The following is a 17,888-nucleotide window of genomic DNA, read 5'->3' on the forward strand; positions in this document are numbered from 1 at the left end:
AACTAGCTATAACTTGTTATTAAACTCTTACATACAGAAAGTTTATACTGAGTTTATCCATTGGAATCTCTTATAGAAGACTAAGTTCCTTCCTCAACATAAAACCTTATGTTGGCAAGCCTTGCACAATATTTTACTCGGTGTGTATCTAATTAATATTGGTCCTCTTTTTTCTACATGCAACTTTTGTGGATAGCAAGCCTTGCACAATATTTTACTCGGTGTGTATCTAATTAATATTGGTTCTCTTTTTTCTACATGCAACTTTTGTAGATAATTAGGTGTCTCCAACGTACAACATTTATTACTAGATTGTTCTCTAACTAAAGTCTATTGTTTTTCTCTTATTAGGCCCTCAAAATTTTAGAATTAACATGACAATCTCTTTCAGAATGAGTACCGTATCTTCTAGTAAAGTAGTTTCGTCCCACTACACAAGCCTATCATTTTTAAGCATATTCTCCCATATGCACTTATTCTATTCGATTCCTTATATTATTAATACCATACAAATAGATTCACTGATCTACATCTTAAAGCAAGAAAATGTCATGTTTAAATCTTATTAGAATATGCAATATAAAAGTTAATACTGCTAACAGACTTATATGAAGAGCATTTCTTATAGCACTACAACTTTCATAATGTCGAGCATAATGTTACCTGGGCTTGCTGGTCAGCAGCTCTAGTGTGTCTTGTCCTCTAGATCCCGAAGGAGCTGCTAGCCTCCATTTTTGCGTTGAAATGCGCTTAGTCTCAAGTGACGTTCTCCCAATGGGTCATATTTTTGTAAACTTAAGTAGCATGATTAATATTTATTCGCTTGTTTATATGGTCTCTCAAGTGACAGTTTTTCTACTATCTAAATCGTCTCTCACTTTATAAAGTCTCTAATTTAATTTAAGTTTGATCCATTATGTAAAAATTTATGAGCCAGATTACTAAAATATTTATGACCAATTATATTCTTAAACATGTCGGTGCTTTGAATAAATAAGACGGAATCTAGAATCAATATAATATTTAAATTCATAATATATATTTTCTTCAATCTAATTTCACATAACAAAAAATTTAAAAGACTTAATTATATAACTAAAAATACAAATAAATTATATTAACATATACCATTTATTTAAAAATATAAGTAAATGATATAAATGACATTGCTTTATTGGGTGTGATCTAATCCACTTTGTCTTGTCGGAGTACACATAATTTTATCTTCGCCCAGTAGAAGCTCCTGCTAGCTGATATTGCTTCTCTCGGAGTAGCCAATCGAAATCTGCAGGTTTTTTTTTTTTTTTTTCTTCACTCTTCTTCATGATTATTCACCACACTTGAAATTTTCTCTTATTTATCTTGGACAGCTTTAGATCTGAATTGTTTTTGCATATAGAAACTAACTTTCCTCTTAGTTATCTTAAGGAACATTCTCTTCCACCATTCTTACCGTAACTCCTATAATCTCAAGCTGTAACTTCAATCACCTTATCGTCGTATATCTTGACTCTGTGATTGCTTGTTTCTTATTTACTGGTACATGACAGGAAGATATTTCCTCATATGAACAATTTGCAACAGGATCGGCCATGGATAACGGGGACACACTGGATTTGCGCGTAAGATTCATACTGAAAGAGCTGTGCGATGACCATGTTAAAGTAGTATGTCTTGTTGGGAAACCAGGAATAGGGAAAACATGGACGGCGAAAAAGGTTCATGATATTGTAAAGCAAGAAAGTCAGTTTGATTTATGTTTTTGGCTGTCTATGAGCAGAAAACATGACAAGGAATCTCCGCTTGAGAGGATTGCTGCTCAGCTGCCTATATGTCTTCCAACTGAGGAGTGGGATGCGGATGACGATGGTGATGACGATGAGTATGAGGAGATGCAGGCGGAAGCTAATCTGAAAAAGAAAATATCAGCAGCTACTGATAAGAAGAGGTGTCTTCTAATCTTGGATGGATTTTGTAAGGGAGTGGAAGTATATGAAACTGTATCAGAATTTGAATCCTTGGTTCCTGATTTTAAGCAGCCTTCATTTAAAGTCTTGGTGACCACCATAGATTACTCTGGAAAACCTAATGGTCCTTACGCGAAGGTGTTGGAGATTGAACCCTTGTCTGCTACAGAGACCATCAATCTTTTGCAAGAAAAGGTTAGAGATCCAGATTTTAAACTGCTATTTAGAGGTATCCATGAAGAAAGTGAGGGTAATCCTGCTAAGATTGAGGCTATGGCAGAAGCATTAAATTATATTATGGAATATAAACATCGGGCTTCGAGAGAAAAGTTTGGAGCAGTCGCAACAATTACTGATGCCTCTAGCATTATTCCTTGTTTTCTCCAAATTGCACATGCAGTTATGCCAACCAATGATCTAATTCATTGTTTCTGGCACAGCTGGCAGTACATTCACATGAATGGTCCTGTTAATTTCACTCAATTGATAGCCCACTGGATTATGGAAGGTTGTCTTGGTCCTATTGATTGTATTGAGGATGCTTTTAAGAAGGGTTACTCGGTTCTCGTGGACCTTATAAATCTAGGCTTTCTCAGACATGTGGAGTCCAACTGTGTTGTAATGGTGGGATGTGCAATGAAACTGCCCTGTTGGTGGATACGAGGTTTAGAAGATTATCTGATTTATGAAAAGAACAGAGATGGAGGACATTATTCAGGTACGGATTTCCAAAGATTTATAGATACAGAGAGCTGTTCTATGATTCCTGCTTTGGAGGACAAAATGTGGGAAGGATTTGGGGACATTGCAGTAATTGATGGTGTAATAAGAACGGTTGGATATAGCAGCAAATCAGAGAAAATCTCAACATTGTTGCTTGGCGGTAACTGTCTAGGCAAGGAAGACCCAGATGCATTCTTTCATCGCATGAATGGTCTCAGTGTTCTTGGCATCTTCAATCCCATGCTCAAATCTCTGCCAGCATCCTTTTCACACATGCAAGAGCTTACAATGCTTATCTTACGGGGCTGTGAGTTTCTGGAGAATATTAATCAGATTCAAGGACTCAAATTATTAGTTACTCTCGAGATATCTGGTGCTATATCATTGACAACAATTCCAGATGATTTTTTGCAGCATATGCTTCATCTTCAAAGTCTCAACTTCTCTGGAGCACGGGTTGAAAGGTTACCTATTTCTATTTCCAACTTAACTGAATTACGCTGGCTTATCTTGAGAGGATGTCGCCACCTGACAATGCTTCCACGACTAAGTGCCTTGATAAAGCTTGAGGTTGTTGACTTTTCTGGTACTTCATTGTCTAAAGGATTCGTCGAGAAAACCTTTTCGATTTTTCCAAAACTCAGCATCATTGACGTTTCCCACTCGCAGATTAACCGCCTACCATTTCTTTCTGGTCTTGAAGAGTTAACACAGCTCATACTGAGAAATTGTAGATTCTTAGCTAGACTTCCGAGTCTAAAACGGCTTTTTAAGCTTCAAGTTCTTGATCTTTCTGGTGCGATCAGTTTAGTGAAGATCCATGATTATGTGTTCGAAACAACACAAAGCCTTAAAGTTCTTGATTTATCTGAAACTAACTTGTGTGAGTTACCTTCCATCACTTGCAACATTTCTCATATTTTGCTAAGAAATTGTACTAGACTGACAAAGCTGCCAAGTACAGAAGCTTGTAAAGACCTTGAATTTCTTGATGTTTCTGGTTCCTCTAATGTAGTTGAAATTGAAGATCAATCCTTTCAACATTTGTGGTGCCTTCGTTGCCTAAACCTCTCAGATACCAAAGTTCGGTCTTTACCATCACTCTCCCACCTTCCTAACCTTCACACTATCATTTTAAGGGAATGCAAATTCTTAGAGCATCTCCCAGAAATGGAAGGACTTGCAAGGCTTGAGGTACTTGACCTCACTAATGCACGTTCTCTGACAGGTTTTGATTACAGCCAGTTCCCAAATATGCGCCAGCTTATCCTACGTGGTTGTTCCTCCCTTAGCCGGTTGCCAGCTGTCCCCAAAAATCTGGAAGTGATTGATCTTTCAGGTTGCACTGAGTTGTCATTACATGGTGAGTATTCCAGTACTCTTTTGGGTTTGTCTCAACTTCGGATACTAAGACTTTGTGGAATTCAGGATGTTTACTTTCCCATTATAGGGTCTCTATCAAATCTTGAGGAGCTCAATATTTCTAGTCTAAGATATCCTCCTGGAGGACTTCATTTGTTGAGTGATTTACTTAGTTATATGAGGAACCTTCGGATTCTCAACCTGTCTAAAACTCCTATTTACATAAATATCTTCTTCCTAACTAACTTAACCCAGTTGTCGTTGAGAGGGTGGTCACACATAGAAGACACGTCGGGCTTGGAAAACCTCACAAGGCTTGAAGTTCTTGATCTTTCTGAAACATCAGTCAAACGCCTTCCTTCCCTGAAGATCTTATGCAATCTCTGCCGGCTCTTGCTAAGAGATTGTTGGTGCCTGAAGAAGCTGCAGCATTTGGAATCACTTAGTCACTTGGAGGTTCTTGATCTTTGGGGTACTGGGATAAAAGAATTTCCATATGAGATCTCAGATTTGCCTTGCCTTAAACAACTTCATCTCCCCCTCCTGAAGGATACTGAAGAACTTGATTGGAGGAGGATAAAGCGCCTTCCAGAGGAGCTAAATTGGGTTGATTGTGGCATCTTTGGGGCGGCAAAAGTATTTCCATTGAGTGTAAGTAATCTCCACATAATGGTTCATGGCAGCAAGTTTTTCGAATTTTTGGACAAAAATCCCATATTGTGGGATAAGTACTTCAAGCAATTTCATTTCTCTGTTTTTCCTCCAAGAAAGCATGGTGAAGATGGAGATTTCTTTAGCCACAGAGATGAAGCGAAATATAGAGATATTTACACAAGGACCAGATGGTTTCCTAGTTACTTGGAAATCCACAGGCAGTCTTTGGAAATTCGGTCTTGCTGTCCTTTCCTCGGTCTGGAGGGTGTTCTCAAGCGTGCTCAATATATATGTTTGCGAGATAATGCAAATATCAGTTGCTTATCTGAATTAAGTGCAAAAAATATCAGCGCAATGAGAGGCTGTTGCGTAGAGAGATGCTCTAACATGGAGAGTGTTTTCAGTAGAGAAGAGGAAGCTGTTGGAGTGTCAAACAAAATTGAGACTCTGCAGATTCTTAACCTCCCTAATCTGAAGAGTATATGCAACAATAATTTACAAGTTGAGAGATTCAGTAATCTTAAGCATCTGTATCTAGAATGTTGTCCGCTACTGGAAATTGTTTTCTCCTTGTCCCGACAACCAATGAATCTTCGGACTCTTGAGATTAGGTTTTGTGACAATCTCAAACGTGTATTTGAGTTTGATGGAACAACAGTGTCTTCAATGAAACATCTAAGGACTCTTCATTTGTTTGAGCTGCCGGAGTTGAAAAGCATCGGAGCTGCGTTGCCTTCTCTTGAAAGATTAACAGGGGGAGAATGCCCAAAACTTGATGTCTTTTTTACATGCTTCTTTATTTTTGTTTGGGCAATACAAAACTGGAGTATGACCCTAATTTCTGCAGTTGAGGAACAATCTGATGACAGTCAGGCCTGCCTTGGTTTGCCGAAGTTCCCTCCCCGAATAAAACACATAGCCTCTCAGAAAACAAATGAAATTACACATGAATGAAGACTTCCAGAACTTTTAGAAATAACTCCAGGTTTGTTATGTTTGCCATTTTATGTCATTGTATGTTTTTAATCGATGGCTGTGGTATGTTATTTTCCCTTTAATATTAAAATCTAACGGCAGTCGAGGATGCTATTGCTTTTAGCAATTTATAAGCATACTTTTCAACGATTCTTGTTAGCAATTGTAGTTTCTACTTGATATCTCTTGCATCAAAGTTGGAATATTTTTAGAAGGATGATCTACGCATCAAGTAATTTGTGATAGAAATTTGTTGTGCAATCTGATTCTCTTTTTCTACTACTTTCTCACCATTTCTTTTGCCTCGCGGAATCTCCTGTATGCAATTCTTATCTTGTAATAACGAAGCTGAATATTGTTCCTTCTTTGATGAATTGCCTCATTGTAATTATTTGTGTTTGGTGTGCTTGTTCGTACCTCATTAATGAAGATGATAGTTTTGTGAAACCCTGATCGCAGGAGTGTTTTTGTTCCTTATTTTCACCCTTCGCATCATCTATATAATTTCATACCCTGAGAGGATCTATTAGTAAATTTCAGCATTATTCCAATAGCTGCATGATTTCAGGCCTCTGAGTCTTTAGTACAACATTTTGTAAACTTTACCATTCTGAAATGGTGTTTATGGTTTTACAGGTAATATGTTTTAACCCAGTTAACTTGTATTGTTCTGCAGGTACCATGGTTTCTTTGGATGGTGAGAAGCGGTCCGATTTGGAGCTTTATATTTTCTCGTTTCTGGTGTTGGCTTCTTTACTATGTTGCTTACTTTGTGAAGAATATGCTCTGGTTTGCTGGATTGTGAAAATGATTTGTATGTTATAAGAACGAATAACATGTTGATAAGATTTCAAGTGAAAATTGCTTGTTCGATTTAAGCTCAAGCTTTTTTACATAAAGATGAGATGATTATATAGTCTGGTGAAGAAGCTGCTCTATTTGGTATTAAATTTGCTTCATAATCTGCTGCTGAGGGTGCATATATGGAGTGCAGGCTTGTTGGAGTTTTGTGTGAAGGGTGAAATCTGCTGCTATTGCATGTGAACTTTGGTTTGATGTGTTGCTAATAAGTGTAATTGTGGGTTATGTAGGCTGTAGTAATCTGCAGTTGTTGCTTTTGTTATGTTTTGTTTGTGCAGTTTGTAATTATGTCATGGAGGATTAGACTTTTATTAATAAATAAATCAAAATTAGTCTTTAAAGATATTTTCACCTAGTTTCAAATATAATTAAAACTGGCAATGAACCGAGTCAAATACCTGAGTATACCTGTGTAAGATTTTTTCAGATTGTGTGAGTTCATGGATATTATTAGGATAAAGTTGGCTTGGTGAGTCAAGGCAAGAGTGCCCTGTTTTGTGCAGCTTTCAGTAAGTAACATCTTTTCATCTAATTCCAGAGTTGGGGCTGTGTTTCAAGCGAAAGAGCCGATGCATGGATTCCTTCTCTAGTTGGTCTGTGGGTGTTCGATGTTGGTGGCTCCTCTTTGGAGAAATCAGGAGTTGGTGGAACTTTGAGGGATTGAACATATAATATTAGGAGTTTTTTTTTTAAAGATTGCAGTGTTCTGGAGTCCTAATCATATGCCTAGTTCTTAGCAGCAAAAGAATCGCCTTCTGATTTTGGGCAATGATCTTATAGAGAGAATATGTTCCCTTGAGGTGGAGAGTAATTCTCTTCTGTTAACCTCTTGGGTGAAAATGTTTATCCTTGGTGCTCAAATGAGGTCGGAAATGAAATTATGAACATTAAAAAAAAAAAAAAAAGAAAAGTCATTGGAAAATGCTTGACATATAAGTTCAGCATGCCTGTTGTAGTGTTTATTATATAGATAATAGACTTCTGTTAATATGAAATTTTCACTAGCTAGTATATACATACATGCATGATGTTGACAAGTTCATTTATCATAGTATTGACACACTAGAGTTCTGTATCATCTGGTTTTTATGTAGTTATTAGGGCAGTCATATACTGTAAGACATTATTAAGCAACATATAAAGGAGCATATGATCCTTGGAGCTTCAATTAAGTTTTTTTTTTTTTTTTTTTGTGACAAATTTTGTTTTATATTCTTTAAAACATCCAAGTTATCTCTAAGTAGTAGATAATACAGATGGTGATGGAGAGATATTCTCTGATAGCCCGGTATTAAGCAAAGTAAACTCTTTCTTTCGCTTGTCTCCAAATTTTATTACTGATATATTACATGGTATTTCGAGAAACCTCAGAATACATTTCTGCATCTTCAATATTCTTATTCGGGTTTATACCAAAAGGAATAGGATATGGATTTAGTACTTATTATTGTTCATATTTTCCCAACTACATCTTGTATATTAGCAATGTCTTGCAAATGGTTGCTCAAAAGATAAAAAAAAAATATATATATATATTAATAGATTTATATTAAAAAATAAATATTTTTTAAATTATAATTAGTATCAATAGTTTGAAGTTAAATATTAAATTGGTTCTTATGCTATTTAAAAATCTCAATCTACTTCTTTTCCACTTTGCACTCATTAGTTTTTAAATATAACATTTTGAATCAGGGTATCTGGTTTTATTAATAAGAAGCAATTAATTCTTAAAGACTGTAAGTAGTGAAGTCCTTGGATTTCCATGCTAGCAAGCAACAGTTCATAATTAAGGGGCTCCCTCTTGGGTATGATGAATCTCCACAGTGCTTCCCATACAGGGGCTTTACTAAGACCTTGTGTTAAGTTTCAAAATTTTAGGATCATCACAGCGTTAAGTTCAGTTTTAATCGACTTCTCTTACTAGATATGTTTCTTACTTTGTTTACGGAAGAAAAAAGGTAAATTCGTCTGTTTTTATTATAAAAATTTATATGAGATATGCCATAATCACAAGTTCATTTATCTAAAATAAAATTTAATAAAAATTTTTTAATGCATCAAAAAGATTCTTAAAGATTTTTGTACCTCATATATCTTAATTTAAATAGATATAATAATTATCTACGGTTAAAATAATGATAATCATAAATATAATAAAATTAAAGTAATAATACTTATAATATTTATATTTTTAGATATTAAAAAAAAAAAAATTCATTGAATTCCACACATGTAATTTATTGGGTGTGATCTAATCCACTTCGTCTGGTCGGAGTGGCTTTTGCTTTTGTTTAGAATATGTTTAATTTATTTATTTCTGCAAGTTACAAAATCATGATCTTATTGATATTGTTCTTCATCTTCTTCATCTCGTTGGCTTGCAGGTTCTGCTAGCAAAATCATGATCTTGTTTTCCATTAGGAGTTAAAGAATTTTTTTCTTGTTTTTGTTTGTATAAAAAAGATCAATTATCTTCACCCAGAAGAAGCTCCTGGTAGCTGATACTGCTTCTATCGGAGTAGCCAATCGAAATCTACAGGTTTTTTTTTTTTTTTTTTCTCTTCACTCTTCTTCACGATTGTTCTGTTCCAAATTTTCTACGAGTTCACCACACTTGAATTTTTCTCTTATTTATCTTGGACAGCTTTAGACCTGAATTGTTTTTACATATACAAGCTAACTTTCCTCTTAGTTATCTTAAGATACATTCTCTTCCACCATTCTTAACATTACTCCTACAATCTTAAGCTCTAACTTCAGTGATCTTATTTATAGCATATCTCGACTCCTTGATTGCTTGTTTCTTATTTACTGGTATATGACAGGAAGATATTTCCTCATACGAACATTTTGCAACAGGATCAGCCATGGGTAACGGGGACGCACTGGATTTGCGCGTACGATTCATAGTGGAAGCGCTGAGCACTGACAATGTTAAAGTGGTGTGTCTTGTTGGGAAACCAGGAATAGGGAAAACATGGATGGCAAAAAAGGTTCGTCATACTGTAAAGCAAGAAGGTCAGCTTGATTTATGTTTTTGGCTATCTATGAGCAGAAAACATGACAAGGAATCTCCGCTTGAGAGGATTGCTGCTCAGTTGCCTATATGTCTTCCAACTGAGGAGTGGGATGCGGATGACGATGGTGATGACGATGAGGACGAGGAGATGCAGACAGAAGCTAATCTGAAACAGAAAATATCAGCAGCTATTGATAACAAGAGGTGTCTTCTAATCTTGGATGGATTTTGTAAGGGAGTGGAAGTATATGAAACTGTATCAGAATTTGAATCGCTGGTTCCTGATTTTAATCAGCCTTCATTTAAAGTCTTGGTGACCACCATAGTTTACTCTGAAAATCTTATTGGTCCTTACTTGAAGGTGGTAGAGATGGAACCCTTGTCTGCAGCAGAGACCTTCACTCTTTTGCAAAAACAACTCGGAGATCCAGATTTTAAACTACTATTTGAAGATATCTACAAGGAAAGCGAGGGTGCTCCTGCTAAAATTGAGGCTATGGCAGAAGCATTAAATTACATCACAAAATATAAACATCAGGCTATTAGAGAAGAGTTAGTAGTAGACTCAGCAACTACTAATGCCTCCCGCATTATATCTTGCTTTCTCCGAATTGCACATGCAATTATGCCAACCAATGATCTAATTCATTGTTTCTGGCACAGCTGGCAGTACATTCACATGAATGGTTCTGTTAATTTCACTCAATTGATAGCCCACTGGATTATGAAAGGTTCTCTTGGTGGTATTAATTGTATTGAGGATGCTTTTAAGAAGGGTTACTCTTTTCTCATGGACCTTCTAAGTCTAGGCTTTCTCAGACATGTGGAGTCCAACTGTGTTGTAATGGTGGGATGTGCAATGAAACTGCCTTGTTGGTGGATACGAGGTTTAGAAGATTATCTGATTTATGAAAAGAACAGAGATGGAGGACATTATTCAGGTACGGATTTCCAAAGATTTATAGATACCGAGAGCTGTCCAATGATTCCTGCTTTGGAGGATAAAATGTGGGAAGGATTTGGGGACATTGCATTGATTGATGGTGTAATAAGAACGGTTGGATATAGTAGCAAATCAGAGAAAATCTCAACATTATTGCTTGACAGTAATCGTCTAGGCAAGGAAGTCCCAGATGCATTCTTTCATACCCTGAATGGTATTAATGTTCTTGGCATCTTCAATCCTATGCTCAAATCTCTACCAGCATCCTTCTTGCACATGCAAGAGCTTACAATGCTTATCTTAAGGGGCTGTGAGTTTCTGGAGGCGATTGATCAGATAAAAGGACTCAAATCATTAGTTACTCTCGAGATATCTGGTGCTACATCATTGACGACAATTCCAGATGATTTCTTCCAGCATATGCTTCATCTCCAAAGTCTCAACTTCTCTGGAGTGCGGGTTGAAAGGTTACCTATTTCTATTTCCAGTTTAACTGAATTACGCTGGCTTATCTTGAGACGATGTCGCCACCTGAAAATGCTTTCACGACTCAGTGAATTGAAAAAGCTTGAGGTCATTGACCTTAATGGTGCTTCATGTTTTGAAAGATTCTACGACAGAACCTTTTCTCAATTCCAAAAACTCAGGATCCTTGATGTTTCTCATTCGCAGATTGATCGCCTACCAATTCTATCTGGCCTCGCAGAGCTAACACAACTTGTATTGAGAAATTGTAAATCCTTAACTAGACTTCCAAGGCTAGAAGGGCTTTCTAATCTCCAAGTTCTTGATCTTTCTGGTGCTGTCCGTTTAAGGGAGATCTATGATGACATTTCACCTAGTCTCAAAGTTCTTGATTTATCTGAAACTGATTTGCGTGTCTTACCTTCTATCACTCGCAACCTTTCTCATATTGTGGTAAGAAATTGTACTGCACTGACAAAGCTGCCAAGTACAAAAGCTTGTAAAGACCTTGAATTACTTGATTTCTCTGGTTCCTTTAATGTAGTTGAAATTGAAGATCAATCCTTTCGACATTTGTGGTGCCTTCGTTGCCTAAACCTCTCAAATACCAAAGTTCGGTCTTTACCATCACTCTCCCACCTTCCTAACCTTCACACTATCATTTTAAGGGATTGCAAATTCTTAGAACATCTGCCAATAATGGAAGGGCTTGCAAGGCTCGAGGTACTTGACCTCACTAATGCACGTTCTCTGACAGGTTTTGACTTTAGGCAGTTCCCCAACATGCGCAGACTTATCCTACGTGGTTGTTCCTCCCTTAGCCGGTTGCCAGCTGTCCCCAAAAATCTGGAAGCGATTGATCTTTCTGGTTGCACTGAGTTGTCATTACATGGTGAGTATTCCAATACTCTTTTGGGTTTGTCTCAACTTCGGATACTCAGACTTTGTGGAATTCGGGATGTTTACTTTCCCATTATAGGGTCTCTATCAAATCTTGAGGAGCTCAATATTTCTAATCTAAGACATCCTCCTGGAGGACTTCATTCGATGAGTGATTTACTTAATTATATGAGGAACCTTCGGATTCTCAACCTGTCTAAAACTCCTATTTACATAGATATCTTCTTCCTAAGTAACTTAACCCAGTTGTCATTGAGAGGGTGGTCACGCATGGAAGACATGTCAGGCTTGGAAAAGCTTACGAGGCTTGAAGTTCTTGATCTTTCAGAAACACCAGTCAAACACCTTCCTTCCTTGAACTTCTTTTGCAACCTCTGCAGGCTATTGCTAAGAGATTGTTGGTGCCTGAAGAAGCTGCAGCATTTGGAATCACTTAGTCACTTGGAGGTTCTTGATCTAAGGGGTACTGGGATAAAAGAATTTCCATATGAGATCTCAGAGTTGCCTTGCCTTAAACAACTTTATCTCCCCCTCCTGAAGGATACTGAAGAAATTAATTGGAGGAGGATAAAGCGCCTACCAGAGGAACTAAATTGGGTTGATTGTGGCATCTTTGGGGCGGCAAAAATATTTCCATTGAGTGCAAATAATCTCCACATAATGGTTCGTGGCAGGAAGTTTTTCAAAATGTTGGACAACAATCCAATGTTATGGGATGCATACATCAAGCAATTTCATTTTTCTGTTTTACCTCCAATAAAGCATGGTGAAGATGGAGATTTCTTTAGCCACAGAGATGAAGCCAAATTTAGTGATATTTACACAAGGACCAGATGTTTTCCTAGTTACTCGGAAATCCACAGGCAGTCTTTGGAAAATTCGGTCTTGCAGTCCTTTCCTCGGTCTGGAGGGTGTTCTCAGGCGTGCTCAATATATATGTTTGCGAGATAATGCAAATATCAGTTGGTTATCTGAATTAGGTGCAAACAATATCAGCGCAATGAGAGGCTGTTGCATGGAGAGATGCAGCAACGTGGAGAGTGTTTTCAGTAGAGAAGAGGAAGCCATTGGAGTGTCAAACAAACTTGAGATTCTGCAGATTCTTAACCTCCCTAATTTGAAGAGTATATTCAACAAGAATTTGCAAATTGAGAGATTCAGTAATCTTAAGCATCTGTATCTAGAATGTTGTCCACTACTGGAAATTGTTTTCTCCTTGTCCCGACAACCAATGAATCTTCAGACTCTTGAGATTAGGTTTTGTGATAATCTCAAACGTGTTTTTGAGTTTGATGGAACAACCGTGCCTGCAATGAAATATCTAAGGACTCTGCATTTGTTTGAGCTGCCGGAGTTGAAAAGCATCGGAGCTGCATTGCCTTCTCTTGAAAGATTAACAGGGGGAGAATGCCCAAAACTTGATGAATTTTTTACGTGCTTCTTTCTTTTTGTTCGGTCAATACAAAACTGGATTATGACCAAGAGTTCTGGAGTTGAGGAACAATCTGATGACAGTCAGGCATGTCTTGGGTTGCCAAAGCTCCCTCCCCGTAGAAAACACATGGCCTCTCAGAAGTGAACAAATGAAATTACTGAGCAAATGAAATTACACATGAATGAAGGCTTCCAGAACTTTGAAAAATAACTCCAGGTTTGTTATGATTGCAGTTTTATGTCATTGTATGTATTTAATTAATGCCCTGGGTTTGTTATTTTCTTTTTTATATTAAAATCTAATGGCAGCAGAGCATGCTATTATTTTTAGCAATTTATAAGCATACTTATCAACTATACTTGTTAACAATTGTAATTTCTACTTGATATCTCTTGCATCAAAGTTGGAATATATTTAGAAGAATGATCCATGCATCAAGTAATTTCTACTTGAAATTTATTGTGCAATCTCTCTTTTTCTACTATTTTTCCGCCATTTCTTCTGCCCCATACAATCTCCGGCTTGCAATTCTTGTCTTGTTGTATCAAGGAAGCTGAATATTGTTCCTTCTTTGATGAATTGCCCTCTTGTATGTGTTTGTGTTTGGTGTGCATTTTTTTATGTTACTATTGAAGATGATAGTACTGTGAAACAGTGTTTTTCTTCCTTATTTTTGCCTTTCACATCTTTTGTATAATTTCACTGTTTGAGAGGATCTATTAATAAGTTTGTTGATGTGTCTTGAATTTTGGTGATATTTATTTATATTTTGTAGAATAATTCATTTGGATTTTCTTTATATTTATTATGAAAAATATTTGATGTATATTTTAAAGAGTTTTTGTTTGTGAAAAATTTTGCTATCTTCTTTATAAATAGATTTGCTAACTTATTGGTGATATACTCTGAGATTACATAATAAAATACTTTTTTACCAATCTTGTCCCTAGATTTAAGCACATTGTCAAATCACGTAAAATCTTGTGTCCTTTTTCTTTTTACTTTTATTTTATTGTGATTGTACTTGCTTTAGGAAATAATTTTCTCCAACAAGTGGTATAAGAGCTCGAGTTTGAACACGGATTAGTGAGAGAAAGTTAGAAGAAGTTGAAAAGTCACAATCAGATCTGTGAAGAACCTATTCGGCCGGACTTGTACAACCAAACAGTCTCTGGCGGGTTTCCGACGAAGAAGACGAAGTGCGACCATATCAAATCCGATCTGTGTGTTTCTTGCATGCCGGCGGCGGAAGAAGCTCGATTTCTATCATGGTGCAGGACGATTTCTTCAGCGTGGCCAGAGCAGAACATTCATATCGAGAAGAGGAACCGCATGGCTCGGAGAAGACAACCGATCCACGGCCACCAGAAGAAAAAATCAACTTCGCGTGAGGAGGGTCGGAGAAGAGAAACCGAAGGTGGATCGGCAACATTTGGTCTCGTCTGTGCATGAAATTAGAAGATCTGGAGAGAGATGGAGCGACAGAAGATCGTTGGAGAAGAACAAGATGCGCGACGGCCTGTCTTGCGTGACGGTGATTTCCGGTGTCCCTCGATGCGATCTCACCAGATCAGTGTTGGGTTTGGAATCGTTCGCATTTTCTATGGTTTTTTAGTCATTTTCGGCTGCGATGAGCGGCAAACAGCGGCGGTGCGTGATATCCCCGGGGGCTTCGTGTGTGATGACGTGTGGAGGAGCGCATGGCGGCGTGTAACGGCACGCAACGGCTCGTGTCGGAGCTCCAGTGGTTACGTGTGATGGTTTTCTGTGCAGTAGTGACTCCATATGAGTGGTTTTTTGTTTTCTAATAGTGTTATTTCTCTCAGTTTGGTTTTTGGTGCACAGTATAGGGATTCAAGATGACATCCACAAAGTAAAAGATAGAGAAGTTTGATGGTGGTATGAGTTTTATTCTGCAGAAGATTAAAAAAAGATCGTATCTGGTTTTACAAGATATATGGGGGGCAATTGAAGAAAGATATCCTGAGAGTATGAGAGACTCGGAAAAGATAAATATGCAGGATAGAGCCGTATGTGCAATTTTTATGAGCATGAATGACAATGTTCTACGAGAAGTTATTGAAGAGCATTCGGCTTCAACTGCGTGGAAGAAACTGGAAGGGTTGTACTCTATAAAATCACTGACGAATCGTCTTTATTTGAAGATAAGGTTGTACAATCTAAGAATGAGTGAAGGTACGCCCATTAAATAACATTTTGATGAGTTTAATTCTTTAATTAAGAACTTAATAACATAGGTATTAAGATTGAAAATGAGAATCAAACATTAATTATTCTGTGTTCATTACCATACTCTTATAAAACTTTTGTTGATGCTTTACTAAATAGAAAACTTAGTATTTTACTAAATGATGTTAGCAATGCACTAAAGTCAAAAGAGTTGCAAAAGAATTTTATAAAGTATATAACAAAAGGGGAAGGTTTGGTAAGCAGGGAAAGAGCATAGAGAATGAGCAAATCAAAATTTAGAGGTAAAAAGGAAAACTATTTTGATTGTGAGGAGAATAGTCACTTTAGGAGAGATTGTCCTATGTTGAAGAGACGAAATGAATAAAAAAATTCGGGTAACATATTTTAAAGAATTTTTGTTTATAAAAAACTCTATTAGTTTCTTTAGAAATAAATTTGTTAATCTATTGGTAATGTACTTTGAGATTACATAATAGAATACTTTTCTTGTCGGTTTTACCTGTAAATGTAGGCACACTGCCAAATCACGTAAAACCTTGTGTCCTTTTTCTTTCTACTTCTATTTTAACGTGATTGTGCATGTTTTAGAGATTAATTTTTCCCGACAAAGTTTCAACATTAAAAAAGGCAATCCTTTAACAAGGTAAATTTCAGCATTAAAAAGAATAGTCCTTTAACAGGGTAAATTTCAGCATCACTCCAATAGCTGCAAGTTTTCAGGCTGCTGCTCTTTGAAACTTCTATTAAGAGAACTTGTGGTAGTTAAATACCCAATCTAATTTTTTATGATACCCAAAAACAATTTCGTAATAGATGACTTTTGAGTCTTTAAGTACAACATTCTGTAAACTTTCTCTCTCTGAAATGAAAATCTAAAATAGTTTTTTTATATAACATTTAAATTTAAATGCTCAATGACGTTGTTGGTCTTATGACGTGTAAGTTTTTGCAGGTAATTTGTCTGCACCCAGTTAACTTGTTTCGTTCTACAGGTACTATGACGCTTTGTTTTTTTTTTTTAAATGATGAGAAGCGGACCTATCGTTTCTACTGCTTTGGAGCTGTCTATTTTCTTGTTTTTGGTGCTGGTTTTGTCATCACGTTGCTACTTCATGAAGAATATGCTCTGGTTTGCTGAATTGTGAAAGTGATTTTTATGAGGCGTTGGGTGGTTATCCTGCAGTTTAAAGGTTGGAAGAATTCGGCTAGCTAGCTAACAGGTGGTTGCTGCTGTTATGTGTTGGGGACTCAAGTCTGTTTCATCTTGAAGCTTTAATTTTTTTTGAGTTTGTCTGGGATATGAGGAAATTGTGAATTTTCAGCGTGTACAAAAAATCCTTGGAGGATGAAGGAAGAAGCAGATTGGCTGTTGAAATGTAATTTTTTCATTGGTTTTCTCTGATGGTAAAGTTGCTGGTAGGTCAGAGTTTGTGTTTGTGGCTGTTGTGGATTTGGTTTTTATGATCTTCGCAGTGGATGTAAGATTGAGTAACATGTTGATAAGATTTCAAGTGAAAATTGCTTGTTTGATTTAAGCTCAAGCTTTTTTACATAAAAGATGAGATGATTATATAGTCTGGTGCAAATGCTGCTGTATTTGGTATTAAATTTGCTGCATAATCTGCTATTGAGGATACATATATGGAGTGAAGGCTTGACGCGTCGCTAATAAGTGTAATTGTGGGTTATGTAGGCTTCGTAGTAATCTGCTTTTATCATGCTTTTGTTTGTGCTGTTGTAATTATGTCAATCAAAATTTAGTCTTTAAAGATATTTTCAGTAAGTAACATCTGCTCATCTAATTCCAGAGTTGGGCTGTGTTTCGAGCAAAAGAGCCGACGCATGGATTCCTTCTCTTGTTCGTCTGTGGGTGTTCGATGTCGATGGCTCCTCTTTGTTGGCGAAATCAGGAGTTGGTGGAACCCTGAGGGATTGAACATATAATATTACGAGTTTTTCTTTAAAGATTGCAGTGTTCGTGAGTCCTAATCATGCCCAGTTCTTTGCAGCAAAAGAAGCACTTTCTGATTTTGGGCAACCATCTTGTAGACAGAATCATATACTGTTTAAGACATGATTCAGCAACCTATGAAGGATAACATGCTCTTTGGATAATATATATTTTAGAAATTTTTATATATTTAATCCTTATGGTTTTAAAATAAAATTGATACGATAATATATATTTTACAATAAAATTTTAGTTTTAGTTGGTTGTATTTAATTTAATAAAAAAAAAATTAATTTCATTCTGGGTTAAAAAAATTTTAACCGGCTTTTGTTACTCGTATATTTTAATCTAAATAGATATAATAATTATTTATAATTAAAATAATAATAATAAAATAAAATAAAAGTGAAAATGCTTAT

The 17,888-nt window shown here is 36.5% G+C and overlaps 2 protein-coding genes across 7 annotated transcripts; both read left to right on the forward strand.

Moving 5' to 3' along the window:
• The first annotated feature begins 1,158 nt into the window (after window positions 1–1,158).
• On the forward strand, window positions 1,159–7,553 carry LOC110817804 (putative disease resistance protein At4g19050). Of its 4 annotated transcripts, none has more exons than XR_015813650.1 (4): window positions 1,159–1,291; window positions 1,551–5,691; window positions 6,358–6,422; window positions 7,081–7,553. XR_015813650.1 is itself a non-coding variant. In XM_088208418.1 (3 exons), exon 2 carries the CDS (start codon window positions 1,593–1,595, stop codon window positions 5,658–5,660), a length of 4,068 nt encoding a protein of 1,355 aa, XP_088064544.1. In that variant the 5' UTR covers window positions 1,159–1,291; window positions 1,551–1,592; the 3' UTR covers window positions 5,661–5,691; window positions 6,358–6,887. The 4 variants fall into 4 exon arrangements, 2 of the variants coding, with proteins under 2 accessions (XP_088064544.1, XP_088064545.1); XR_015813651.1 differs by having other exon boundaries at window positions 6,358–6,378; XM_088208418.1 differs by lacking the exon at window positions 7,081–7,553 and having other exon boundaries at window positions 6,358–6,887.
• A 1,241-nt stretch (window positions 7,554–8,794) lies between these two features.
• On the forward strand, window positions 8,795–17,053 carry LOC110817803 (putative disease resistance protein At4g19050). Of its 3 annotated transcripts, none has more exons than XR_015813669.1 (4): window positions 8,795–9,084; window positions 9,371–13,523; window positions 14,341–15,503; window positions 16,511–17,053. XR_015813669.1 is itself a non-coding variant. In XM_022046506.2 (2 exons), exon 2 carries the CDS (start codon window positions 9,413–9,415, stop codon window positions 12,821–12,823), a length of 3,411 nt encoding a protein of 1,136 aa, XP_021902198.2. In that variant the 5' UTR covers window positions 8,795–9,084; window positions 9,405–9,412; the 3' UTR covers window positions 12,824–13,524. The 3 variants fall into 3 exon arrangements, 1 of the variants encoding a protein (XP_021902198.2); XR_015813668.1 differs by having other exon boundaries at window positions 9,405–13,523; XM_022046506.2 differs by lacking the exons at window positions 14,341–15,503; window positions 16,511–17,053 and having other exon boundaries at window positions 9,405–13,524.
• The last annotated feature ends 835 nt before the right edge of the window (window positions 17,054–17,888 follow it).

This window comes from Carica papaya, chromosome 7 (assembly GCF_054855325.1).
Source record: "Carica papaya isolate Zhongbai chromosome 7, ASM5485532v1, whole genome shotgun sequence".
NCBI lineage: Eukaryota > Viridiplantae > Streptophyta > Magnoliopsida > Brassicales > Caricaceae > Carica > Carica papaya.